Below are 23,556 nucleotides of genomic sequence, written 5' to 3' on the forward strand. Positions count from 1 at the left end.
ATAGCAGCAGGAATGCTTTCCTAAATCTAACAGATTTCAGTGAGTTTCTTAGCTTTCTATGCATTTCCATGTCCTTTTTTCACATGCCCTATAGTTATTTCCTGTCATTAAAATATCTTAAATTCATTTGTGAACTAATTTATCTTTGACCTCTCTGTGTGTCGATTATGTCAGCTGTTACTTTAAGGTATTTCTGCTAAAAGTAGCTCTAAAAGGTCATAAGGTTTTTCTAATTTTAACATACTTTTCTTAATTAGCTCAGTTTTCTGTGAACATGATGTTTTCATGATGTGTGTTGTTGTGTATCTGTTCTCTTATTTTAGTCTTGCTAGGAATCAGATCCTTTATCATTTTCTTATGTATTCAGTCTTTAAATCATAGGTTTTTTTTCTTCTTGACCTTCTTGTATGTTAACATTTATACTCAATGTTAGAGAAAATTACTCCCATTTCCTCAGTGGACAGATAATCCAAATAATTCTAATTTGGATTATGAAGGTAATGTGTCACTAGCAGCTGAGCTTCCAGTTAAGACTACAACTGGAACTGAGCCATATATTTATTGGAAACTTTATGCGCATCCGTCTTTTTTCACTCGTTTCTTTCCTCGTCCGTCTTCTCGTAACTGCTTTGAAACAGCCGGCCTGAAATGTGACATAAAAATAACTGGCATCTTCTCGTTTTCAGTGCCAGTTTTAATTGATTTACCTTCGGAAATGTATGATTATGCGTGGGAGAAACCGTAATAATATGTCCATCCGGAATGAGCATTGCGTCTTCTGCCAACAAATAGACTGGCAGCATCCTCAAAGCTCTCCCACTCGCTCTTTTCTTCTCTCTGCCAGCATCTGCAGCACGGTCAGCTCAAGCACTTCTTATCTGCTATGGCAGTAATTATTGCTGAGCATCATGTCCATCTGGCATACAGGCAGCTCCTTAAACCACATTGCAACATTACTCAGTGGTCACTTAATGAGAGCCAGACAGAGCAGCATTTCATTAGAGTTCAATCTAGAAAAAATATCCAGCTTGGAAGTGACTTGTTCATTCCTCTTTAGCTCAATTACACCTCCAATCATGGCTCTCAGGTAATTGTCTTTGAGGGCTTATAAATGCGCTATTACAATGATTTTGAGCAAAACAGGGGCTTTGTTTATGAGGTTGTAACTTTAATGAAAAGAGTAATGACTCAGCAGTGAATCTAAGATGTTTTGTGGCGGTGCAGCAGTACGCACCAGTCACACTTTGCCGAGTACCTTGGTTTTGGTTTGGAGATTTCAGTTTGGTACAACCAGAAAAAAATCTAGAAATACTTAATACTGGGTTTAGAAAGAAATTAACTTGAAAAACAAAGGAATAAAACAAAGCTAACATTTATTCCAGATATTTGATTGACATTGATGATTTTGACGATAGCCCTCAACAAAATGTAATGTTTGTCTCTTGTTTCTCAATTGGTAACAACATCATATTTTTATGACTTTTTTGTGTTTTTATGATGCAAAGCACTTTGAACTGCCTTGTTGCTGAAATGTGATAAATAAACTTGATTGATTGATTTCTATTAACTTTACCTGTTTCAACTCCATTAGGAAAATAATTGTCTATTTCCAAAGTAAGAGAGAATTAAAAAGAGAGAGTGAATGTGAATACACCTTGATCCTGTTTTTGGATGCACCGATATGAAAATCTGGGCCGAAACCTATATTGGATATTACCGTATTTTCCGCACTATAAGGCGCACTGGATTACAAACCGCACCTTCAAAGAATGGCCTATTTTAAAACTTTTTTCATATATAAGGCGCACCCCATTATAAGGCACATAGAATAGACGCTACAGTTAGGGTTGCCACCCGTCCCTTATTGAACCGATATGGGACGTGATTTGTTCCGTATTCTACAAATGTGGATGTGTAATAATAAAGAAGCGGTCCCCCAGTACTTTATATAGTAGGCTGTCCCAGTCATTGTTTCACTCAAGGTGTTGGTGTTGCGATATTGTGCCCAACTGCGTTCTGGGTAACACAGACCAACCGACACACTGCCGCCGCAGTCTCTGTCTCTCTTCCCCCCCCTTCTTTAAATGTATAGGGGCTGGTCCCTTGGTAACCCTAGTCGGAGCACCCCGGATGAATATCTAAAGCCACTTTGTTGAAATAAAGAATGTAACAAAAACAGTCCGACTCCAGTCAGCGAAGAGAGCCTTCCTGGGCCGGGGCGTGGCTGGACGATGGTCACCCTTCTCCCTTCGCGCACAGCATGTTCGTGGAGAACATGGTGCTAAATGACCTGCAGACGACCTGATTATCAGGTCGGTAGGTAGATAGGTCAGTCAGACTTTATTAACAAACCAGCGTTCTGACAACTATCCCAGCATGCACCGCACGCTTCTTCTTCTACGGGCGAAAATGAAGTCGGCGGCTGCTTACCGTAGTTGCTAGACCTGTTATGGCTCAATATTGGTCCATATATAAGGCGCACCGGATTATAAGGCGCACTGTCGACTTTTCAGGAAATTGAAGGTTTTTGGGTGCGCCTTATAATGCGGAAAATACGGTAATATTGCCGTTAAGGCCGATAACTAGGTCTGTCATTATAAGTAATAAAACAATTAATCGCATGAAAAATCAAAACAAACTCAGTAATTTCTATTTGCCATGATTTATTGTTTTTCTCTCTCTTCCTACCAAAAGACATGACAAAAGTCTTCAGTCTGGTGATTTGGTCTCAAGTAGCAATTTTGTTGATGGACAGTTTTATTTACAGAGACTTCGTAATTCAGCTTATTTGTTTTTGTTGTTTTGTTGATTTATTTTGGATATATAAAATATCTTCCAGTTCCAGTGTTGGATACTCACTAGAATATAAAGTTTATAGATATTTGAGAAAATGTTCTTACTTTACTATGCCATTACCAATATTACTGGAAAGTTGTCTCAAAACAACATTATAATTTGTCGCAACAACTTCTGGGACAAATTATTGTCCAGGAAATTGTATTGTGACAGGCCTAACAATAAAAGCTTTGGAAAAAATTACCACATCATCGACTTCACTGCTTCAGTTTAACTTCCCACAATCCAGTGCTGCATCACTCTGATGTAAAACCCTTTGAGTGGCCACCATGCCTGGAACGACTTTATATAAATTCAGTCCATTTTTGGTTCAATGTACATATTTACCATTGAACAAAAGGAAAAGACGGTGTGAAGATGCTGGCTGAAGTTGATAAGAGTGTTGTCATAAAGTGAAACAAGCGCCGTAGTGATATGAGCTGGAACTCAAATCAGTCAGGAAGATGGCATTACTCCAAGAGCAACATAAAAAGACAGATCACAGCTTTCACACTGAGAGATAAAGACTGTCTGTGATTTCTGTAAACATGTCATGATTTCTGATGAAACTGTAACTGAACTGTTTGGTTATTATAGGTCTGTCAGGAGCAACGAACCAAAATTACACTTGTAACAACACACTTAACCCAAGTCATTCAGTTCTACGTAATACTGAGGAAATGTATGTACATTCTGAATTTAAGGGAAGTTACAATACATTACGGAAAAAAGGGGAAAAAAAGCCTTATTATTGTGGCATTTAGCAAAGAGTAAATCATTTTGGTAATCCTGGGTAATTCTCTTCTATTGAGACCCTTCATGTCATATTAACCTGTGGTAATAAAATATTTCATAATTACTTGTATATTCACAAATGGCTCTGCTACATCTACTATCACATGATAGTATCACTACAAGCTTGGAAAATAACACACTTCATATTTAAAAGCAGTAGCTGAGTTATAATATAATATGATATACAATATAATATCTGGGTTTTACAATAGTTTGGTGTTTTATTTTTCATTGTGATTTTTGATATCTCATTCAGTTAGTTTTAATTAGTTTTCAGTGTGTTTGATAGTTTTTATTAGTTGTAACTTAAATATAGTTTAGTTTTAGTTTAGTTTTTGTAGTTCTAGTAGTAGTTTTAGTTTTTTATACTTTGATACATTTTTAGGTGCAGAATTCAAAACGGTCAGAGCATTGTGATTTCATCGAGTTGGTAATGAATACTCAACAGAAGATAACATTTTCAAAAAATCTATTCAGTGACTGTTTAACAACCAACCGACTGGCGTTTTCTCCCAACTTTTGCTGTCGCTATTTTTGCAGACTAGCGTTAGCGCCACCAGGAGGAAGTTGGAGTACTGTTACCGACAGTTGACGTAAACGGCTGGTGTGAGGGGAAAGAAATGTATTTCACATAAGTTCAAAAGACTAATAAATAGATTTATAAACCCAAAAATAAAGGATATTATAATTTCAGCACATTTTAGTTAATTTTACAAATAAACATTATAGTTCCAGTTAGTTACAGTTTTTCCCCATTAATTACCGTTTAGGTTTATTTCAGTAAACGAAAATGTTTTCCCAGGTTCAGTTTTGTTATTTTGCTAGTGTTGTTTAACTGTAGCAATTTTGGTTATAACGTCCTGCATTGTATCATAACCAGTCACCTTAGTATTGGTGTTATTTTTTGAAAGTGTCTTTATGTTTTCATTTTCAGTCGTGGCTCTCCTGGGTGAAAGTTGTGATCACTGTGATACATCCTGTCACCTTAATGCGCCTACTTGTGAATGTTTACTGTTATGATGTGTATATTTACCATTACACACCAACTAAAAGCATAATTTGTCACGTTGAAAAACTATGCAAAAGAAAAATGTAATTTTCAGGGAACTGTCCTAATAAATTATGGAACAAAAATCTGACAAATAAAAATGTAAAAAATATTTTAAATGATAGCTCAATTTCCATGATTATTTTTATTAGAAGTTTTAATTAAATCATCATATTTTTAAGGCTTTATTTCAGTGTGAATATTAATGATTACGTCCCCCAGCTTGTGCCATTTGAAAAGGCTGATGACTCAGCGATGAGAATCTGCTGACGTTTGGATCAGCATTACTTCCATCTGTTACCTAGCTGCCCTATAAACGGGCCAAAACTGGCTAATTCTCCACCTGTAGCTGCGTCTTTGCAGTTTACACAGCTGTAATTATGAGCCCTGCAGAGGTGACATCATTCTCTGTGCTGAGTTTTTTTTTTATTATTTCTTTCCCTTGATGGTGTCTTATTAAGAGCTGTTAGTGGCAGTTCTGGTGAGCGTCTCTGGTGACTCTCTCCTGCACCTGCTTTCCCTGTTTAGCACTCATGAATAGTTAAAATTTTCAGCTTCTTGCGTCTGTGTCTCTATGGGATCGCCGCATACAAACAATATGCAGTGATGGAAATGCATTTTTACTAGAGAAGAGCAAATAATACTCTTGTTTTGTACAGAATAGATTTTTGGGGGTTTGAGAGAAGGACAAGATTCGTTGTGGTATTTCTTATAAGAGATCATAACATCCATTATTTTTGTGTGTCTTGTTCTGTTGTTTTGTATTTTGTTTAATATTTTCAGTTATTAAACAAACCAATCTTTTTTTTTTTCTTCAAAGTAATGCAGTTATTTTTCTACAGTTTCTCAATTAGAAATACTTTACAAATTGTTTATTGACATGCTATATGCACTATACTTTTTGTGCAAATAATTTGAATTTTTTTTAAAAAAACACGCTGTGTTGGTAAAAACATTGTTAAAGGGCTAATAGAGGAGCCATGTTCTGATGACTTCCTGAACTCAGAGTTTCAGAAAGATCAGGAGTTTCTTAAAGAGACAGAGACCCAGTTTCAATTAGCAGCAATGTAATGATTTTGCATTAACAACTGAAGGTAATATAGTTACTTGCTTGTGGTATAAAATAATACTATGTGGCTGGAAAACACACAATACTACTCCTTTAACTGATTGTTAAACCTTCACCTGTCATTTTGCAGAGCCTTATTGAAATGAACATGATCAAAAATATCTAGATAATTAATTGTTTTGCCTGTATGGTTACTTGGTGACCATGTGATGGACAAGATGGTCAACAAAAAGCATACAGGGAGGATTACAACATCGCCACTTGGAGTTGAAAAGTTAAAAGTGTGAGATTAAAAGTCCATAAAGTTCACAATATCCCAATATTATAATTGTTTTTTATGTCTATGGCAGATCCAAATCTCATTTGAAAGACTCAACAAGGTATTAATTTGTCTGTATGTTTTTGTTTTTCCAGTGGGTGCCAGTCCTGTCCGATTTCAAGCAAAGGGACACCGTTTGGGGCTTTGTATCGTTAGACCCCACCCATCCAGTGGTCCTGCATCTCGGTGACTACAACCTGGACGGCTTCCCTGATGCACTAGTGATCCTCCGCAACACCAGCGGCAGGTCAGAAGAGAAAACCTATCACTGTTCTCAGTTTTCTGGTGAAAAATGAAGGTCCATGCTTCGGATGATTCTTTACAAATAGACAGTGCTGTAAAAAAAAAAAAAAGTAAATCAGCTTTGACATTTGTACTGATTTAGCTTTTTAGTTGTGTTTAGCCATTTCAGATCATCAAAATAATTTTCGCATATTTTCAACTCATTTATTAAAGGGGTAAAAAACTATACAAGAGACGGAAACCATTTGACAACATGACGTAGACAAAAAAGATCTAAAGAAGCAACACATGCTGCCTCGATCCAGTAACTGAGAAAAACAGATGAGAAACCAAACCAAACTATCAACAGTTTTCAGTCTGGATCTTGTTACATAACCATTTCTAATGCGTTGGAGTCATTTGAACCATAGTGAGAACCATCAAATGGAGAAACTACTGACTGGTGAAACTTGAAGACTTTGGGAAAAATATTGTGTTTGCTGCTTATAAAGACTTGCAGGCTGTTGCATTTGCCTTAAAACACTCGATTTAAAAACTGTAATGGTGAATGAATGGCCATCAGTTTGCTGCCTTAAGCTTAAGCACACTTAGGTTATCTAACAGTTAGTCAGAAAAATGAAGGTTTGGTGTGGCTTAGTCAAAATGCAAAGTGAGATGCTGTTTTGATCTTCATGCTTTAAAATCCTAAAACCGCATGCGGGGTCAGTGCGACCCTGCCAGACCATTCACAGGGTAAAAATAGTTTAAGGTGAACGCTTTGTCCTCCACTTCTCATGATGATAAAAAAAATGGAGAAAGAAAACCTAGAAAATTGAGTCTGGGAAGGTGAAAACTTGAAATATAAAAATTGTAGGAACCCAAACAGCATGTAGTTTTTAACTTCGGCCCAGGTCAGTGTGAATAGCTTTCCGCACAAATCCAAATCATCCTCATTTTGACGTACGTCGTCTAATCATTTAAATTTGCTGTGAAATATTTCACCCTTGGACAAGATAATTTTAGCTGCTGCAACTGGGAACACAAAACGCCATGGATCAGAGCTTAATAAATCCAAATACATACTTAAGGAGATTATGCAAATTGTTAAGGCTTCCGCAAATTACAAATGTTTCTGTTTTTTATTTTATTTTCACAAAAATCATCCAGTTCAGGCTACACGTATTGCATTGACTACTATGAAATGAATGTACTTGATCTAACAGTTCTTCCTGTTAATTTTAGTGTCTCCTCTGGTTTTTACTTACAAACAGAGTCATTGGTGTGTTTGCAAACAACAAGCGACTTAATTCCACAGATCGCTCGGTGATCAAACCAAAATCTCAGACTTGGGAGCAAAAACCAATTTCTCTCAATTTAATCTGAACAGAAAAGCAGGAGAACAGACAGCTAAGGTGAACTTGTTCGCCGACTTTTCTCAGCCCGATAAGCCGGCCCTTTAAAGAATTCCTGTGCTGTGTTCCGGCGCACGAGTGCCATGCGCATCAGGAACGGGACGTATGTATTTGTTGAAGGACTTATGTGGATTATCTGTCCTCAGAGATGAAGATAAGATAGTTGCAGGGGTCAGAGCCGTGATTGTCCATGCATACTGATTTCCTTGTAAGAGAGAGAGTAATAGAGAATGTGCCTGCTTGTGCTTATTACGCTAGAGATGGGATAAAGTTGAGCCTGAGCTAAAGACAAATACCTCTGAACCCCAGTTTCTAATTTAGGCACTATATAATCACCAGTAAGTCGTGTTGAGCTTAACTTTTTGTGTTTGAAGAGGAGTTCCATCTCACTCGCTCTTATCCTACCAGCTATTGCTTCTCTATTTTTCTTTTTTCCTTTTTCCATTTGATTCTCATTTTAAGCCTGAGCTTTGAAATCTTGTGCTTGGAGTGTCTTCGTTGCAAAGCTTTGAATGCAATCGTACTTCATCTATAGCATTGGATTTCTCAACATCAGCATTGAAAGAAAGGACAGGAGGTCTGTCTGTTGTACATACAGGAGTGAAGCTTTATCACAAATTACTGTCTTAAAGCAGCAGTAGGTAGCTTTTATAAAAAATGTTTCTTGTATATAAATGTTATTAAATTCAACCTGTACATGTGGCAATCTTAGTCGGAACTCAACACAAGATGTTCCTTTTGGATCAAAGCGGCTGTTTAGCCTTATTTCTACATAGCAACATGAAAATAAATCAGTTTTGGTGTGACAGCCATTTATGGCTACTTACCTCTGTAATGAGCACATAAAGTGCAACATCAACCTCTCCATCCTGGTCGTTTTATTGCCTGCATATGTCTGAAGCCGCTTCAGACTCTTCCCATTCAGCAAGCTGCTGTTAACTTTAAATGTCTTTTAAGATGCTTTCTGAATATTTTAATGTTCATAGGGCAGGATAAAAGGATACATTCTTGGATGAAGGCATAGTTCTGGATGTTTCCCCTCAAACTAAAAAAACTATCAAGTCGCATTTCACACTTTTCACTCACAACAACGATTGCCGTTCACAAACGTAGAATGTTTATATAGTTTCATCAGGTGATCTGATGTTTATTTTTTCTCTGCTGGGAAAATATCTGTTTTATTCTCACTTTGATGCTCATCATGCAGTAAAGCTTTGCTCTGTCTTTGTTTTTTTTTCCTCTCCTTCTTTTTTCTGCCAAGAGGCTTTCAGCTAGCCAAATATTTAGAGCACCCATAACTGATCTATTTTAAGTCCCTCTTCTTCGTCTTTGTTTCTCCATCTTTCACTCCTCACTACATTACAGCTTTCTCTTTATCCTTTCAATTAGTTATTTATAGCTTATTTCAGATAAAAGTCCTGCCGGTTCACTTCACCTCCCAGCAAAAAGTGAATACTGATTTAACTGTTCACAGCAGAAAAGCAGAGGGTGTGAGATGAAAGTAATCTACTGGAAACAATAGAACAATGAGCGGATGGACGCAGCGAGTGGAATAAATTAAACCAAAACTGAAATGTTGTCGAGGAGTGTGTAGGTCACCTTCTAGAGCTGCTCCGTTGTGTTTTTTCTTAAAGTTCAAGTTTAAAAACTTGAACGTTTTTTGTGCTATGAAGAAATGAAACAACATTTTAAAGTTTTTTTACCCCGTTATTTCCCTGTTAGTTTTAATACAGCATATTTAAAGGTTTGACAGCATCCTGTTAATGTGTCAACCACCTGGGACAAAAGAAAATCAGCTCTAGAACAGTTTCTTGCTTTGTTACTTTCCGACATTAGAAATAAAAAAAATAGCTACATAACAGTTTGGATTAAACAAGCTATCACCTAATTACAGTTGCATGGTGATGAAAGAGAAACTAAATCACACAGAGGGGAAAAACAGTCATTGAAGAATAAACTAGAGTAAATAATGAATAGTCGTATTAAAATAATCCAAATGGCAAAAATGCTGTTAAATTAACAAATTTGATTAATTTGTGAAATAAAGTATTTCAGTCGGGGCTTAATATAATTTTCTGAATGATTTTTTCCCCTCAGTTGAAATCAAATTAATATAAACTTTACATTTTTGTTTAAATAATATAGTCTAAACATTATATCACTTGTATATCAAAATGGAAAGAACATTTAGAATCAGGTTAATTTCAGACATCAGTTCAAATATCCTCAAAAATATTACACATTTTCAACAGGAATATAACACAAAGAAACATAATCAGCTTGTGAGATAAACCGAAAGTATTTCAAATGGCATGGCTCTATTTTAGGACATGAAAACAGAATTATATCTTGTATTACCGCCACCTATGGTGTGCTTGTAAAACCTTTGCACCGTTGCTTTCGATGTGTTAGGTTGGCTTTACTGGCTTTGACCAAAAGTCAGTGATCCCCACTTTTTCCGCCATAAAACCAAAATCTGCAGAAACTAGCCTGAAAGTGTGACCTCCATGTTTTTTCAAAACCTGTGAAGACTGTGAAAGCGCTGAGAGCTTAACAAGCCTCATAGCAACTCTTACCCTGAGATTATATAACACACAGGTGGACTATATTTGGTAAGGATGATGACTTGTAAAGGCACACTGGATTTTATTTACTGTTTAATTCCAAGTCATTTTTTTAAACCATGTAATCCTTTTCTTTCTTTGTCAAAATTAAGAGCCAATTTGTGTTAGCGACTCCCGGAAAATCCTACTAAATTATACAGAGATTTATGGTTGCAACATGAACAAAATGTGAAAAGTCTTAGGGGATATGAATACTTTTTACAAAGAGGCACCAAACTAATAACAGAGTTTTGTTTTTTTTGTAAAGTAATAGATCATCTCTACATAGGAGACAGGTTCTGTGTCAGCGCTTCTGCAAAGGCTCATTAAGAACGACGGGGCAGACCGAAGATGTGGGTGAATCTGTATATTTGTGTCAGTATCGATGTGTTTCAGCGAAAGCTCTATACGACTCGTGTCCTGAGGATCCATGTTATATCCAGGTCACAGAACAGACGGTGACTCTCTCTCTGCCTGTCTTGCTGCGTCTTGCACATGCAGGCAAACACGCTCAAACAGATGATCATCACAACAAATAGTACATGGCTGGTGAGAGGAAGCCTTGTAGATGTTTCTGTTTGCAGAAAAACAAGCACTGTGGGATGCTGGGGACGAGTGAAGCAGCATAATGAAAGAGACATTGACACACACACTGTGAGGTAAAGCGCTATAAAAGTAGATTTTTTTTTTATTCTGCTTTTTCTCTTTTATGATTTTATCACTTCGAGAATGTTTCACAAGATTCCTATAGATAAAACACAGTTCTTGACTGTGTAAATGTTGCAGTGTGACCACTGGGCAGCTAGAGGCTAGAATTACAGAACCTATAATACATCCAGAACGCTGCTGCTCGTGTTTTCACTAAAACCAGGAGGATGGAGCACATCACCCCAATTCTGAAGTCCTTACACTGGCTTTAAGATTGCGTTCACACGAGCCATGTTTAGTCTGCTTTTATTTGCCTGGAAAGACTGGTTCAATTGGGGAGGTGTGAATGAGCAATCGAACTGTGACGTGGACCAAAAAGGTGAAGTTTGGTCGGCCTAAAAACCCAGGTCTCCAGTGAACTCTGGTGTGGTTCAAAATGCATTTGTGGATGTACGCGGACCACAGACTGCTCCAAAAACAGGAAGTGTCCAACAGCACAGGGCATTCTGGGTCAATATAACCAAAACAAACGTCTAGCTCTAGCGGGAGAAATGGCTCATCGTCTTCTACCAAAGACAAAAGAGAAATCCTATAACTACTAAAATCTGACGTCATTCCATTTTGGTTTATATTTTGTGAAGAAGGAAGTTGCGCTCAGGTCGTCTTCAGTGTTTTTTGTGTATATTCTTTCAGTAGTTCTTGGTGCACAGGCGAAAAGGTGAGGGGGAGACAGGTTTCACCAAATACTTCTATTCAGATTGTTTGACACAGCGCAGTGAGAATGTGAACCGCAGCAGCTGAAATTTGTAACAAATGTTGCAATTTGGGTCCCAAATCGAGTCTACTGGACTATCAGGTGTGAAAACACCCTAAAATATTGTTGTTAGTTTATAAATCACTGAATGAAATCAACCTAACAGAGCTACTCTAACATAATGCCACCAGGAGCACCGCAACTGATTATGGAAATAAATTAACAGTCAGAAATTGGGAGGAACATTTTTAAAGCACAACTTTTTCCATGCACTTTGTAAACTTCCATCATCATATCAAGTAAGTGACAGCATTTGACAAAGAGAGTCGACCTCCTTTAATGTAATCATTAATGAGAGCAGACACACATGCTCATTAAATTAGCAGTAGCTCCATATTCAGGAATATTCTCCAGAAAATTAAAAATATTCACTGTTAACTCCAGATCAGCTGGTAGCCATTAGCAGCGCTACACCGATGAGTGAATGTGACAGAGCAGTGTTACCAGACAGGCAGAGGACAGCCGCATCATGTTGCATGCATTATGCAACCGTCTGCCTCTGTATTACCAACAAAACCCTTTGACAAGTGTCAACGGTATATCTGGAGTTTGACGTGCGATTGGACAGAAGTCTCTACCAGCTGCCGCTCCAGCGCTGTTGGGGAACATCAGTAAATATTACACCAAATATTACAGGTCACACTTAAACCGCTTGTGTGCGTCTGTGTGTGTGCGTGCGTGCGTGCGTGCGTGCGTGCGTGCGTGCGTGCGTGCGTGTGTGTGTGTGTGATATACGATCGGATATGTCAGTCAGCAGCCCTCATAGAATAGGATTATCCTCAGCTGCAATCGTGGGTTTTTTTTTCTTACTTCTCTGCATTGCACCACACACTGATTAAAGAGCAGTTTGAAAGTCTGATCTGCCTCAAGTGACTTGGATATAAAGACACATGCGAACATAAGACACATGTTCGCATGTGTCTTATGTGCACATCGGCTTATAACGCTGCAGCAAATGAAAACAACAGTCAGATCGTCATCTGGACAGCTTTCAGCTTTTAAAGACCCAGAGTTGTTACGGTTTCATTACGATTTTTGATTAAAAACGAAAACGTCAATATTGGAAGGATAGTGAACGAGGACATGGATGGAGCTAAATACAAGGCAACAGTAGAAGGAAACCTGTTGGTGATTAAAGTTCAGACTGGAGGTTCATCTTCAGCAAGCATGTCAGCAACCCACTAACATGAGGCTAACGCTACAACTGCAGCATCAGAGAGTTAAAGACGGATGTTTACAGACACACTTCGTCCAGTCAGACTGAGCCTGAGCTGTTTCACAGTGTAGAATAGAGGAGAAAAATTCAGAGAAAGACCTAGTCCAAAATACGCTCTGTTGTGATTACAGCTAATGGTGGTTCTATAAAGTATCTACTAAAATTCACAGCACAAATTTCAGATTTCTTATTGATAAACAAATTATGATTTTCCTTTCACTTCACTATTACGTTTGATTCCATCAAAAACAAAAATAAAGTCAGTCTGAGTTTGTGACTGGAACAGGCCATGATGCATGGCACCATATCTAGATGTTTAAGTTTTGTGTTTCCCACAGTTGTTGGCTGATGTCAATATTAATTTGGCCTTAGAATCACAATCATAGTCAATGAACTAATTAGTACCAGCACGACATTGTTTGAAAGAAGTTTATTAAATATGCAATCAATGCATTTCAATAATAGAAATCCATAGTTAAGTTTCCACTTTACTGCAGTGTTTTCCCAATGGATTCAGGCCATGATAATGCAAAACATTTTTATTATTTATTTATTATAGATTACAGTACAAGATACATAACAAAGTCACATTGATGAAAAGGGGGAGGGGGAAGTACTGTAGGTTAATGAATGAATGACCGTGTGTGTAAGCAGTGATGGTGAACTGAATGACATAACATTGACACTGTCATCAGCATGTAAAGAATTCAAAATAACAAGGTAATAAACAGGTATGATCAGTGATGATCATAAAAAACCAATACATTACCAAATAAACATAAATATGCAATGAATCAATCAATGCTGTTAAAAAGAATTACATTAGGATGAGAAAGGAAGAATAGTGCAGAAGAAATGAGAAAGAAAACTTAAGAGACAACATGAATTGCTTGTGTTTAACTGAGATCAGTTAATAAACGAAAGTATATTTTATATTGTGAAGCGCCTGCAAAATTATCTCCTCTACTAATCAATATCTGAGCTTTATGATTCAGAAAAAAGAGAAATTTTACATCTTTTCTTTCTATATTCATTTCTGGTATCTGAATTTCTGTCTGCTCATAATTATTAGTCCAAATAGACACATCTATGCAGATGGTGCATAGATGTACTTTATGTGTCTGTGACCATGAGTTTTAACCACAAGTAAAGTGTGCTGCTAGTAAAAGGTACAGATGTTCAGAGCTGCTGATGCCCCCCCCCCTCCAAAAAAAAGAGCTGATGCAGCAGATGAGCTCTTAATTGGCTTGGATCCTCTTTTTTCTACAGTAAGCTCAGATTTAATTATTTTTTGTAACCAAATGGTATTCATTTTTACTTGCACATCCATAAAATGGTGCTTTTAAAGGTTGTTCTAATGTGTTTGGGGGTCGGTCATGCTTCAGTTTCACCGACGCCATTTGTTTTTGAAGCAGAGCCGTTTTCATCATTAACAGACATAAAGGACAGAAGAACTGGTGATTCCACATCACAGTTTTTCAGCTTAGTGGAAAAATGTGAAAAACCCGTAATTGATTCAATGATAATAAAAAAACATATTGTGTCTAGTTAATTTGGCTTCTTTGCTCGAAATATTTCTCACCAAGTAGCACAATGTGTGAAAACTATTGGTCTGTGTTAGGGATGAACAATCGGTCGATATATTCCAATATACTAGAACTCATTTTTCCAATAACTCCGATACCAATACCAATATTTTTTTTCCTACACCTACTTATTGAAACTATATGGCTTTCTCTACTGTGGAATTAAGATACTGCATTATCTTTGTCAATTTAGCCTGTTACTAAATGCTAACACTAAAAATGAAGCTGAAAATAACATTTTCAACTTGCTTTATGTTTATTGTCAAATTTACTCATGACATTTGCTCTCCAAGACAACAACAACACGAAACGGTGCAAATTTGAGGTTGTGCTGAGCTGCAGGCATCATCACTGGTTGTCATATAAAAACACCTTTTATGTTGGTGAGTTACATTGACGGAATGGCCGATATTAAATATTACAGCTAATATCGGCCGATACCTATACTATTCTGGTATACTCCTACTTCATCCAGATGTTTTATCCGATTATTCTTTTTTGTGTGTAGTGGACACTTCATCCTGTCCTTTTTTTCTAACTTTCTCACTTCTGGTTACTGCTGCCACCTCTGTGTGAATATTAAGCAAGTTGTCAAACACTCCAGGTCCTAATTCCATTCACATGTATCATTTTTCATTTATCCTAGAAATAACTCATAAGTCCGTGTTCTCCTCGTCCTTTTCCTGAACTGAGACAACCTGTATCTGTCAAAAACAGTTCATAGGTTATCAATCCAATCCATCAACTACTTGACATACTTGCTAAGCAATCAGCTTTTGGACATTTATTCAGCTTTTGCTTTTTTCCCTCCCCATTTTCCCCACTGTACAGGCAAACCCTAGTCTTCCAACAAAAGCCACCAGAGATTCTCCCTTTTCAAACAACCGCTGCCATTCAGCATAAACATAATGACTTTTTTTTCTCACCCATTTACTTTAAAAACTAATTAAATCTTTCCTGTTAAGGCTTTAAGGGCCTCTTAGGGATTGAATGAGGGGGTCTGTGCATGCAAAAAGACAGAAGGGAAGACTGTCTTTATTTCATTATGTCGACAAGACAGATGTTGAATTGAAGAATGAAAAGTGAGGTAAATAAAAGCCTCACCTCGGATGTTACAATCACTTATGCTCTGATGTGTTGCTGAATTAGTCATTCCATAACATTTATGCCTCCGACTGGAACATGTTTAGAGTTGATATTCACTGACAATAAAAATAGAAGCTACAGAGTCCTGCATTGTAATGTGTTAGGGTGTATGTAATGTATTATTTTTAATATTGATTAAATATAAAGCCCGGCACATTGTGTTGCATCATTTTTCGTTCAGCAGACTACAAGCCAACATGCCCAAGTGGTGTGTGTAAACCCAAAATTCACCCTCACTGCTTCATAGGAATTGTAAGTGGGAACAGGGAGCTGCTTATAAAATACACTAAGATACTGATAATTGTAAGTGTGAGCTGCTCTATACAAGAATACATTTTAATAATGTTAACACAATGACAGAAAAGAAAGACAAGCAGCAATGACTTCAATATTTTAACTGTCCCCTAAATCGACAAAGCTTCTAGTTTGAACACGACTGTACGATAAATGGTTCGTGGAAAGTCTTGAATATGCTGAAAAATGTTTTCTTTTTCTCATCACAGTCCAGAGTTTCCTTCAGAAAACTTGCTAAGCCATTTATAAATTGTTTGCACTTCAGTTATTTCATCCTAATTAAAGTGTTCAAAATTTATCCATGACTTGTCACTTCATTCGCTGAGGGTTTTATGGTGTAGACGGGTAAAGACAGGCGGTTGTTACAGCGATCCAGTGAATAAAAAATACTTGACCTCAGTCGCCCTATACTGACCATACTATCTTTCCATTGTTGTACTTACTAAAGAGACTCTTTAATCCGTCTTTGCTATCACTGTTACTGGTGTATATATAAAAATAATAATAAACAAGCAATGCTTAGTTTGGCGGGTGCACAAGTAAAGCCTGGTGACCCACCAAGCTTATAATACACTGGTGGAAACCCTGTGGTCCAGCAAACCAACATGTTATGATGGGATTGTTTGATGTTTGTACACCAATAACATTTGTTTTTCTGGGTCTTAACTCAAACTTTACCATGCTGTTCCATGTAAACCAGTGGTTCTTAACCTGGGTTCGATCGAACCCCAGGGGTTCGATGAGTCGGTCTCAGGGGTTCGGCGGAGCATCTGCCGCGGAGGTAAAGACACACTTGTGTAAAGTCGTGATGACGCCCCGCTTTGCCATCACTTGCTCCAGAGGATCACGTTACATTGCTTAGCTAATCAGAGCATCACTGATTGAAGGACTTCCACTCTCAGCATGGATTTGAGGTTGTGTCTTTACTTCAGCAAAGCTCACAGTTTTTACCAAATTCTATAGTCTAAATCTGCTCCTTAGTCGCATCTTTTCGGGTTTGGTACTGCCTCTAGTGGTGTGTGGGTGGTTCCCAGCTAATATAATTACATTACTAAATCAGAATACCGCAAATATTTTGTGTGTCGGGGGGGAGAGGGGGTTGGAATAAGAAGGGTTCGGTGAATGCGCATATGCAACTGGGGGGGTTCGGTACCTCAAAAAAGGTTAAGAACCACTGATGTAAAAATTTCATTGTCTCTCCGCTGGTGTTTTCAGCATGAGCATTTTTTGAACACGCATTTATATTTCCACATGTAAGTGATGCGACTCGTGTTGGAAATGGTCCAATACAACTCAGAAAATAGAATAAAAACGTGTATTTTTCAAAAAAACAAACCTCGAGGAACAGTTTTTTTTTTAATATTCTTATTAATTTTGTTATTGAGGAGGTTTTTGAAGAGGGATGATGGAAATGAACTAGGCTAAGTAGTGGAGTCAGACGGGATCTATGTGGGCCGCTTTATATTTGGTTTACAGTTAGCATCCGCCCTGTTGGGAGTCTCTGCCGCTGCTTGGATGGCAGTTATAAATTGATTCACTTTTCCAACCCATTGTTTCCATCCTTAACCTAATTCTCTATCCCTGTGTGCAATCAGTCTGCTCGCAGCTCACAGGCAACAAAATAAGTGTCTTGTAAATACAACAAAAAGATTTTTTGTTTTTTTAATATCAGACAACAAGCTGATAGTATCTTGCAGATTTGTCCCAGAGACAAAAAATAAACACCGTAGTAGGTTCTGAACATTAAGATACTACAAAGTTGCCACTTAAATGGAAGCGGTGACAGTTTCATGCTGCAAACAGTGAAAGTTTAATTCCAACACTTCCTGCTTTTTGGACTTCTACAGTTTACAAGTGAAATTATGCTTTTTCCTGCATCAGCATTTAAAGATTTTACTTGATTTTTGTACCAACAACACTTCTGTACCTCAAAGTAAGCTTAGCATTTTTTGAGGGCACTAAAGTATCCTTTAAATTCACTGGAGGTCACAGGCACGCACACAAATACGCTATTGATCCTTTGCCCTCAGGAAGAAAGCACATCCTGCTGGCCCCGGAGTGTTTGATGTGGAAATGGTCCGGTCCGGCTTTAAAAGAAGCCCCCACACCCATTCGTCATAAAAGGAACGGTTTAAATGTCACACCTTGCCCTCCGACAGGCTGCTCTGCAAACAAACGTGCAATGCTGGCAGGAGCGTTAGCATCCCATGTTGCCCAGTATGCATGTAGCAGTGTGAGGTGTGATGAAGCTATTTCTGGAATACAAAATGAGGTCACAGATGGAGACAGCTGAACTTAAGTGATTTCTGTTGTACCTCCCGATGCTACATGACAGCGTGTCACATGCACTGTACGCTCCGTGCAGCTGATTACTGGCGACGCCAAATCCCAGAGACTAGAACTGCTATTGTCCTGTACGATCCACCTTCAATTATCGTAGCTGTCTTTGTCGAGGTTCACAAATCAGTGCAGAGACAGGGAAAGCCTTGGAGAAATGTGGCACATCTGCACAGCCCACATTTAGACACATTCATGTGAAGAACTACTCAGGCTGCAGGTCAGGCTCGGTGTCTGACAGTAACAGAATAATGTTAACCCCGCCTGACAAGCCTCCCGTCCTCAGTTAAAGGATACATCTAATCTATTCTGTCTGTGTCTTTGTAGTAAACATGCTACACAAAATAACAAAACCAAACCAGTTTTATGTTGGATGCGTGACATAAAGTAATAAAATATACAAGATCTAGCAACTACAGTAAGAAGCCGCCGACTTCATTTTCGCCCGTAGAAGAAGAAGCACTTGGTGCATGCTGGGATAGTTGTCAGAACGCTGGTTTGTAATCTATTAATTAAGTTTGACTGACCTATCTACCTACCGACCGTCTAGAATCAGCTCGTCTGCAGGTCATTTAGCACCACATTCTCCACAAACATGCTGTGCGCGAACCGAGAAGGTTGACCATCGTCCGGCCACACCCTGGCCCAGTTGCGGAGGGCTCTCCTTGTTAACCGGACTGTTTTGTTGACATTCCGTTTAGTCCATCTACTGGATGCATAACGTAACTCCAGCCTCTACTGTAGCGTCTATTCTATGCGCCTTATAATGTGGTGCGCCTTATATATAAAAAAAGTTTTAAAATAGGCCATTCATTGAAGGTGTGCCTTATAATACGGTGCGCCTTATAGTGTGGAAAATACGGTAATCAAATTCTAGAAGAGTGTATTAGCATTGTAAATTATACATGTGTATGCGCTGCACAGAGAAATAACTTACCCTTGCTGGTAAAATGGTTATCTGCCATCATCGGTGGCCAAGCTAAGTAGCTGAGCATTCACAGCCGGCTCCTTTGTGGAGAAAGTGTTATAGCCCTGCAACCCTTTCTGGACAGACAGCATAGCATAGCATACTCAGCTAGCATAGCATAGAAAGACAGCATAGATGGGAAAACAGTATCATTTAAAGGCTCTTTTACTTTCTCAGTTATAAATTATCTACTGACTTACTTTAATAAAACTACTTTACGGCAATTAGAGTGAATGTGTGCAATACTACATAGAAAACATGTAATGTGATATCACAGATGCAAATTCATGTTTTGGATGTAAGAAATTTTAAATGTAAGCATTTATATTTGATGATAGATGAATGATTTTTAAACTTAAGCAAAATAATAATAATAATAATAATAATAAATAGCAATAGCCACTTTAATTGTTTAATTTTCTCTTTAAAATTTCTGTTCCGTCAATCCTGCATGTTGTATTTTGTTCTCCCGGTTCAGCCCACCTGAATCTAATGATGGTTAAAATCTGTTGAACCATGTTGAAGAAGTAATTCAACCACTTAAAGCTGCTGTGTTGGACCAGGGACATGTCTAAAACCTGGAGGACTCTGACCCTTGAGGACCAGCTGAGCACACCCCTGCTTTCAATTACCTTGTGAACATTCCTTTTTCTCAACATGTCTTGTCTTTTTACTTTTAATGAATAAGTGCTTTACAGCAGCCAATTCCAGTTCAGCCCATTAGTAAAGACACACAGAGGGTTTCAAAACAGTAACAAAACAAAATTAATACATTAATTACTCATACCTTCCCAAGGGTTTAAAATAAAAGTGGTTTGTGAGCAGAATTTTCTACTTCTATAATTAACACAGTGTTGCTCCTCCCCCACCTGTTACTCTTAGCTGTTTAGTTGGAAGAAAGAAGACTTTGCTGTCTCTCACAAGACAAATTTGACCATTTAAAAAATATTTTTGATTGAGGAAACACAGAGAGTAATGGTCTAGAAAAAAAAGCACTATCCATCACCTTGTTTTAAAGACTGCAGTTAGTCAACTGACTGCAGGTTGAGCCTGAGCAGATAGCTGACAAACTAGCTAAAATCAGCTTAAAATCCCAGTTACAGCTTCTCTGTATATGATTTACAAACATGTTTAACTGACTATAGCTGCATTTGCGTTACAAAAAACGTTGTCAATGTTCCGCTAATGTTGAAAAAAACACAGTTTTGCAATTGAGGTGTTTCCATTAAATAAATCCAATTAAAATCACTGGTGAATAATGTTGTTCACACATTAAGTCATTTAAAAACATAATGACATGATTCTCCATTCACTTCCTGTTGCATTCTTCATCATGGTTTGGGCCAGAGGCCACGTCCTGATGTTGATCATGTGACTCTTGTGATGTGTAAAAGGTGTTTCCCTTGCAGATTTGCGAAATAAACCAATTTCGATACGGCCAACAAAATATTTCATCCTAGTGCCAAAACCTTTTCTCATAAAAGAGTTTTTTCGAAATTGGCATGTTTTCATTAATTAGATTTACTTTGAAAGTATCGAACTACCCTATTATACGGACAATGGAAATGCAGCTACTAACATTTCAGTTACAATGTGTTATGTTCACTGTTTTGTTATCTTATTTGCGCTAAACAATGCCATCTAGTGGTCATTTTTGGAAGTTGTCAAAAAGCAGTAGGGCAGTGGTTCTTAACCTGGGTTCGATGAGTCGGTCTCGGGTTCGGCGGAGCCTCTGCCGCGGAGGTAAAGACACACTTGTGTAAAGACGTGATGACGCCCCGCTTTGCCATCACTTGCTGCAGAGGATCACGTTACATTGCTTAGCCAATTGAAGGAGCACTGATTGAAGGAGCTTCACTCTCAGCATGGATTTGAACAGTGGTGGGAAGTAACTGAACAGTGGTGGGAAGTAACTGTACTTAAGTACAATTTTCATGTATCTGTACTTTACTTAAGTAGATTTAATAATGGGTACTTTCTACTTTTACTCCACTACATTTTACAGTAAGTATCTGTACTTTCTACTTCACTACATTTCTACAAAACTGTCGCGTTACTCGTTACATCCAAGTTGCATTGCTCTTTTTTTCCGTTAAAATGTGAAGTTCAGGGACTTAAGGTGGCGCCGTAAAATCCAAGCAATAACGTGACTTAGTGTCTGTTGTCACCCATCGGCTCCCCCTTTACTCCCACGCGGAGCTCCAGACATGCGCAGTGGTTTCCTCTGAGTGTCAGTAATATAATAACGCTGCATAAATCATAAGATATGGCGACATGTAAAATCAGCAGCGCTTCGCTTTCACAGACGGTGGGACTTCGTCCAATTTTTAACTTCACTTGGAAGGAAAGCTTAAAGAAAGGTAAGCTCCGTGGACGTGATGCTAGCAAAGCTAGCTGTACTGACTGAGACACATATTGCATCTGCGATGAAAAAAGGTTGCCACTCATGCRCTGAATTACTGTGTGGAGGTGTTGACTGAGGTGTTGCATATATTGGACAACGCTGTGACCAAAGTGCAATATAGTAATATGACATTCAGGAACGATCCGAATCGGATCTTGACCAAGTCCTATAGTGCTGAAGCCTCATTGAGAGCCGTTCTTTGTTCTTGTAATGCTCTGCGTACACTGCAGTAGCTATTTTATTTCATTAAAATATCTTTATATTTAATTGGCGAATAAATAAAACAAGAACGTAAGAACGCAGAGCATGCTCATTGCTCTTTGTTTTCGTCACCTGTCATGGTGGAAGACGTTGCAGCAGGAGGGAGGATGAGAACAGTCACGGTGCTCCTCCTGCTTGGTTACTTCTTGCTTATTGGGCCTTGGACAGTGTTCATAGTTGAGCGTTGTTAATTGCTATGTTTAATGGTGCAGACAATTATTATTTCTGACATTGGCAATATGGGCAACCGCCCAGGGTGTTATTTTTTTAGGGATGGCAGGAGACCTCTGTGTATTGTGGCACAGAGATGAAAGCAAAACAGAATGAAGAAGAGTTTGAATTGTCACTGGTTAAATTTATTTCAGCTCTAAGTATTTAATATCTAGGTGTTTTTATGGGAATGTGGATCTTTCAGATCAATTTGAGAAGCAATTTTGATCGGTGCACTTAATTTTATTGTCATGTAGCATGGGGTGCTGGTTTTGATTTGGTCTTGGGTTCAGTGGTCTAGACTACAACTCTGCTACAAGGCTCCTTGGTTCCATGTCCTCCTCTGCCAGTTGGATTTCTTCCAAAATAAATGTGTGGCAAGAAAAGTGAAGTTCATGCTATGTTAGGACAGGAGACGAGATGTTTCCATCCCTGAAATTATGATGCATAGAATCACATATCTAAGTCGAAACTATGTTACAGAGTAAACACAACAAAAACATGCTTTATCTGTGGTATTGTTCATTAAAATGGCACATTTCTGATGTATTAAAATTAAATACGATTGGTACACTTAATGATATTAGCGATTAGGTGATGCATTCAGCAAGTACTTTTACTTTTAATACTTAAGTATTTTTAAAAGCCAGGACTTTTTTACTTTTACTTAAGTAAAATGTTAATGTGGTACTTTGACTTTTACTTAAGTACATTTTTGTCTGTGTATTTGTACTTTTACTTAAGTAAATTTTTTGAGTACTTTCTCCACCACTGGATTTGAACTTGTGTCTTTAATTACTTCAGCAAAGCTCACAGTTTTTGCCAAATTCTGTAGCTTTTGGTGTACTTCTAAATTTGCTCCTTAGTCGCATCTTTTTGGGGTTGGTACTGCCTCTAGTGGCGTCGGGGTGGTAACACAACTAATATAATTACATTACTAAATCAGAATACCGCAAAGTCTTTATTATTTATTATTAATTTGTCATTCTCTTTAGAATGTAGAGCTAATTAAATGATTCTAAACAAGACCTTAAAGAGGTTCCAGTTTCTCTCGATGGCCAACCTGTCGAAACTGTGAACAATTTTAAATACCATGGGTTGTTCCTGGACAGTCAGCTCAACTTAGCTGAAAACACTGACTATATTTTGAATAACTAGACTAGAGTCTAGTTGGGTCACCAACTAGACTCTAGTTGGGTCACCCCTATGTCTTGAATTTGGGGGGGGGGGGGAAATCATATTTTATTTATCACTACAGAAGGGTTCAGTGCGTGCGCATATGAAACTGGTGGGTTCGGTACCTCAAAAAAGGTTAAGAACCACTGCAGTAGGGAAAGTAGAAAACAGGAAGTACAGCATAGTTTCAGCCG

The 23,556-nt window shown here is 38.0% G+C and overlaps 1 protein-coding gene across 1 annotated transcript in view; it reads left to right on the forward strand.

Annotated features, from left to right (window-relative positions):
• Positions 1–23,556, forward strand: part of itfg1 (integrin alpha FG-GAP repeat containing 1) — a 181,060-nt gene that overhangs the window by 65,551 nt on the left and 91,953 nt on the right. The window contains exon 10 of the mRNA XM_008404870.2: positions 6,162–6,313. Within this exon, the coding sequence (XP_008403092.1) occupies positions 6,162–6,313 (152 nt within the window). The remainder of the gene's footprint in view (positions 1–6,161; positions 6,314–23,556) is intronic.

This window comes from Poecilia reticulata, linkage group LG3 (assembly GCF_000633615.1).
Source record: "Poecilia reticulata strain Guanapo linkage group LG3, Guppy_female_1.0+MT, whole genome shotgun sequence".
Taxonomy (NCBI): Eukaryota; Metazoa; Chordata; class Actinopteri; order Cyprinodontiformes; family Poeciliidae; genus Poecilia; species Poecilia reticulata.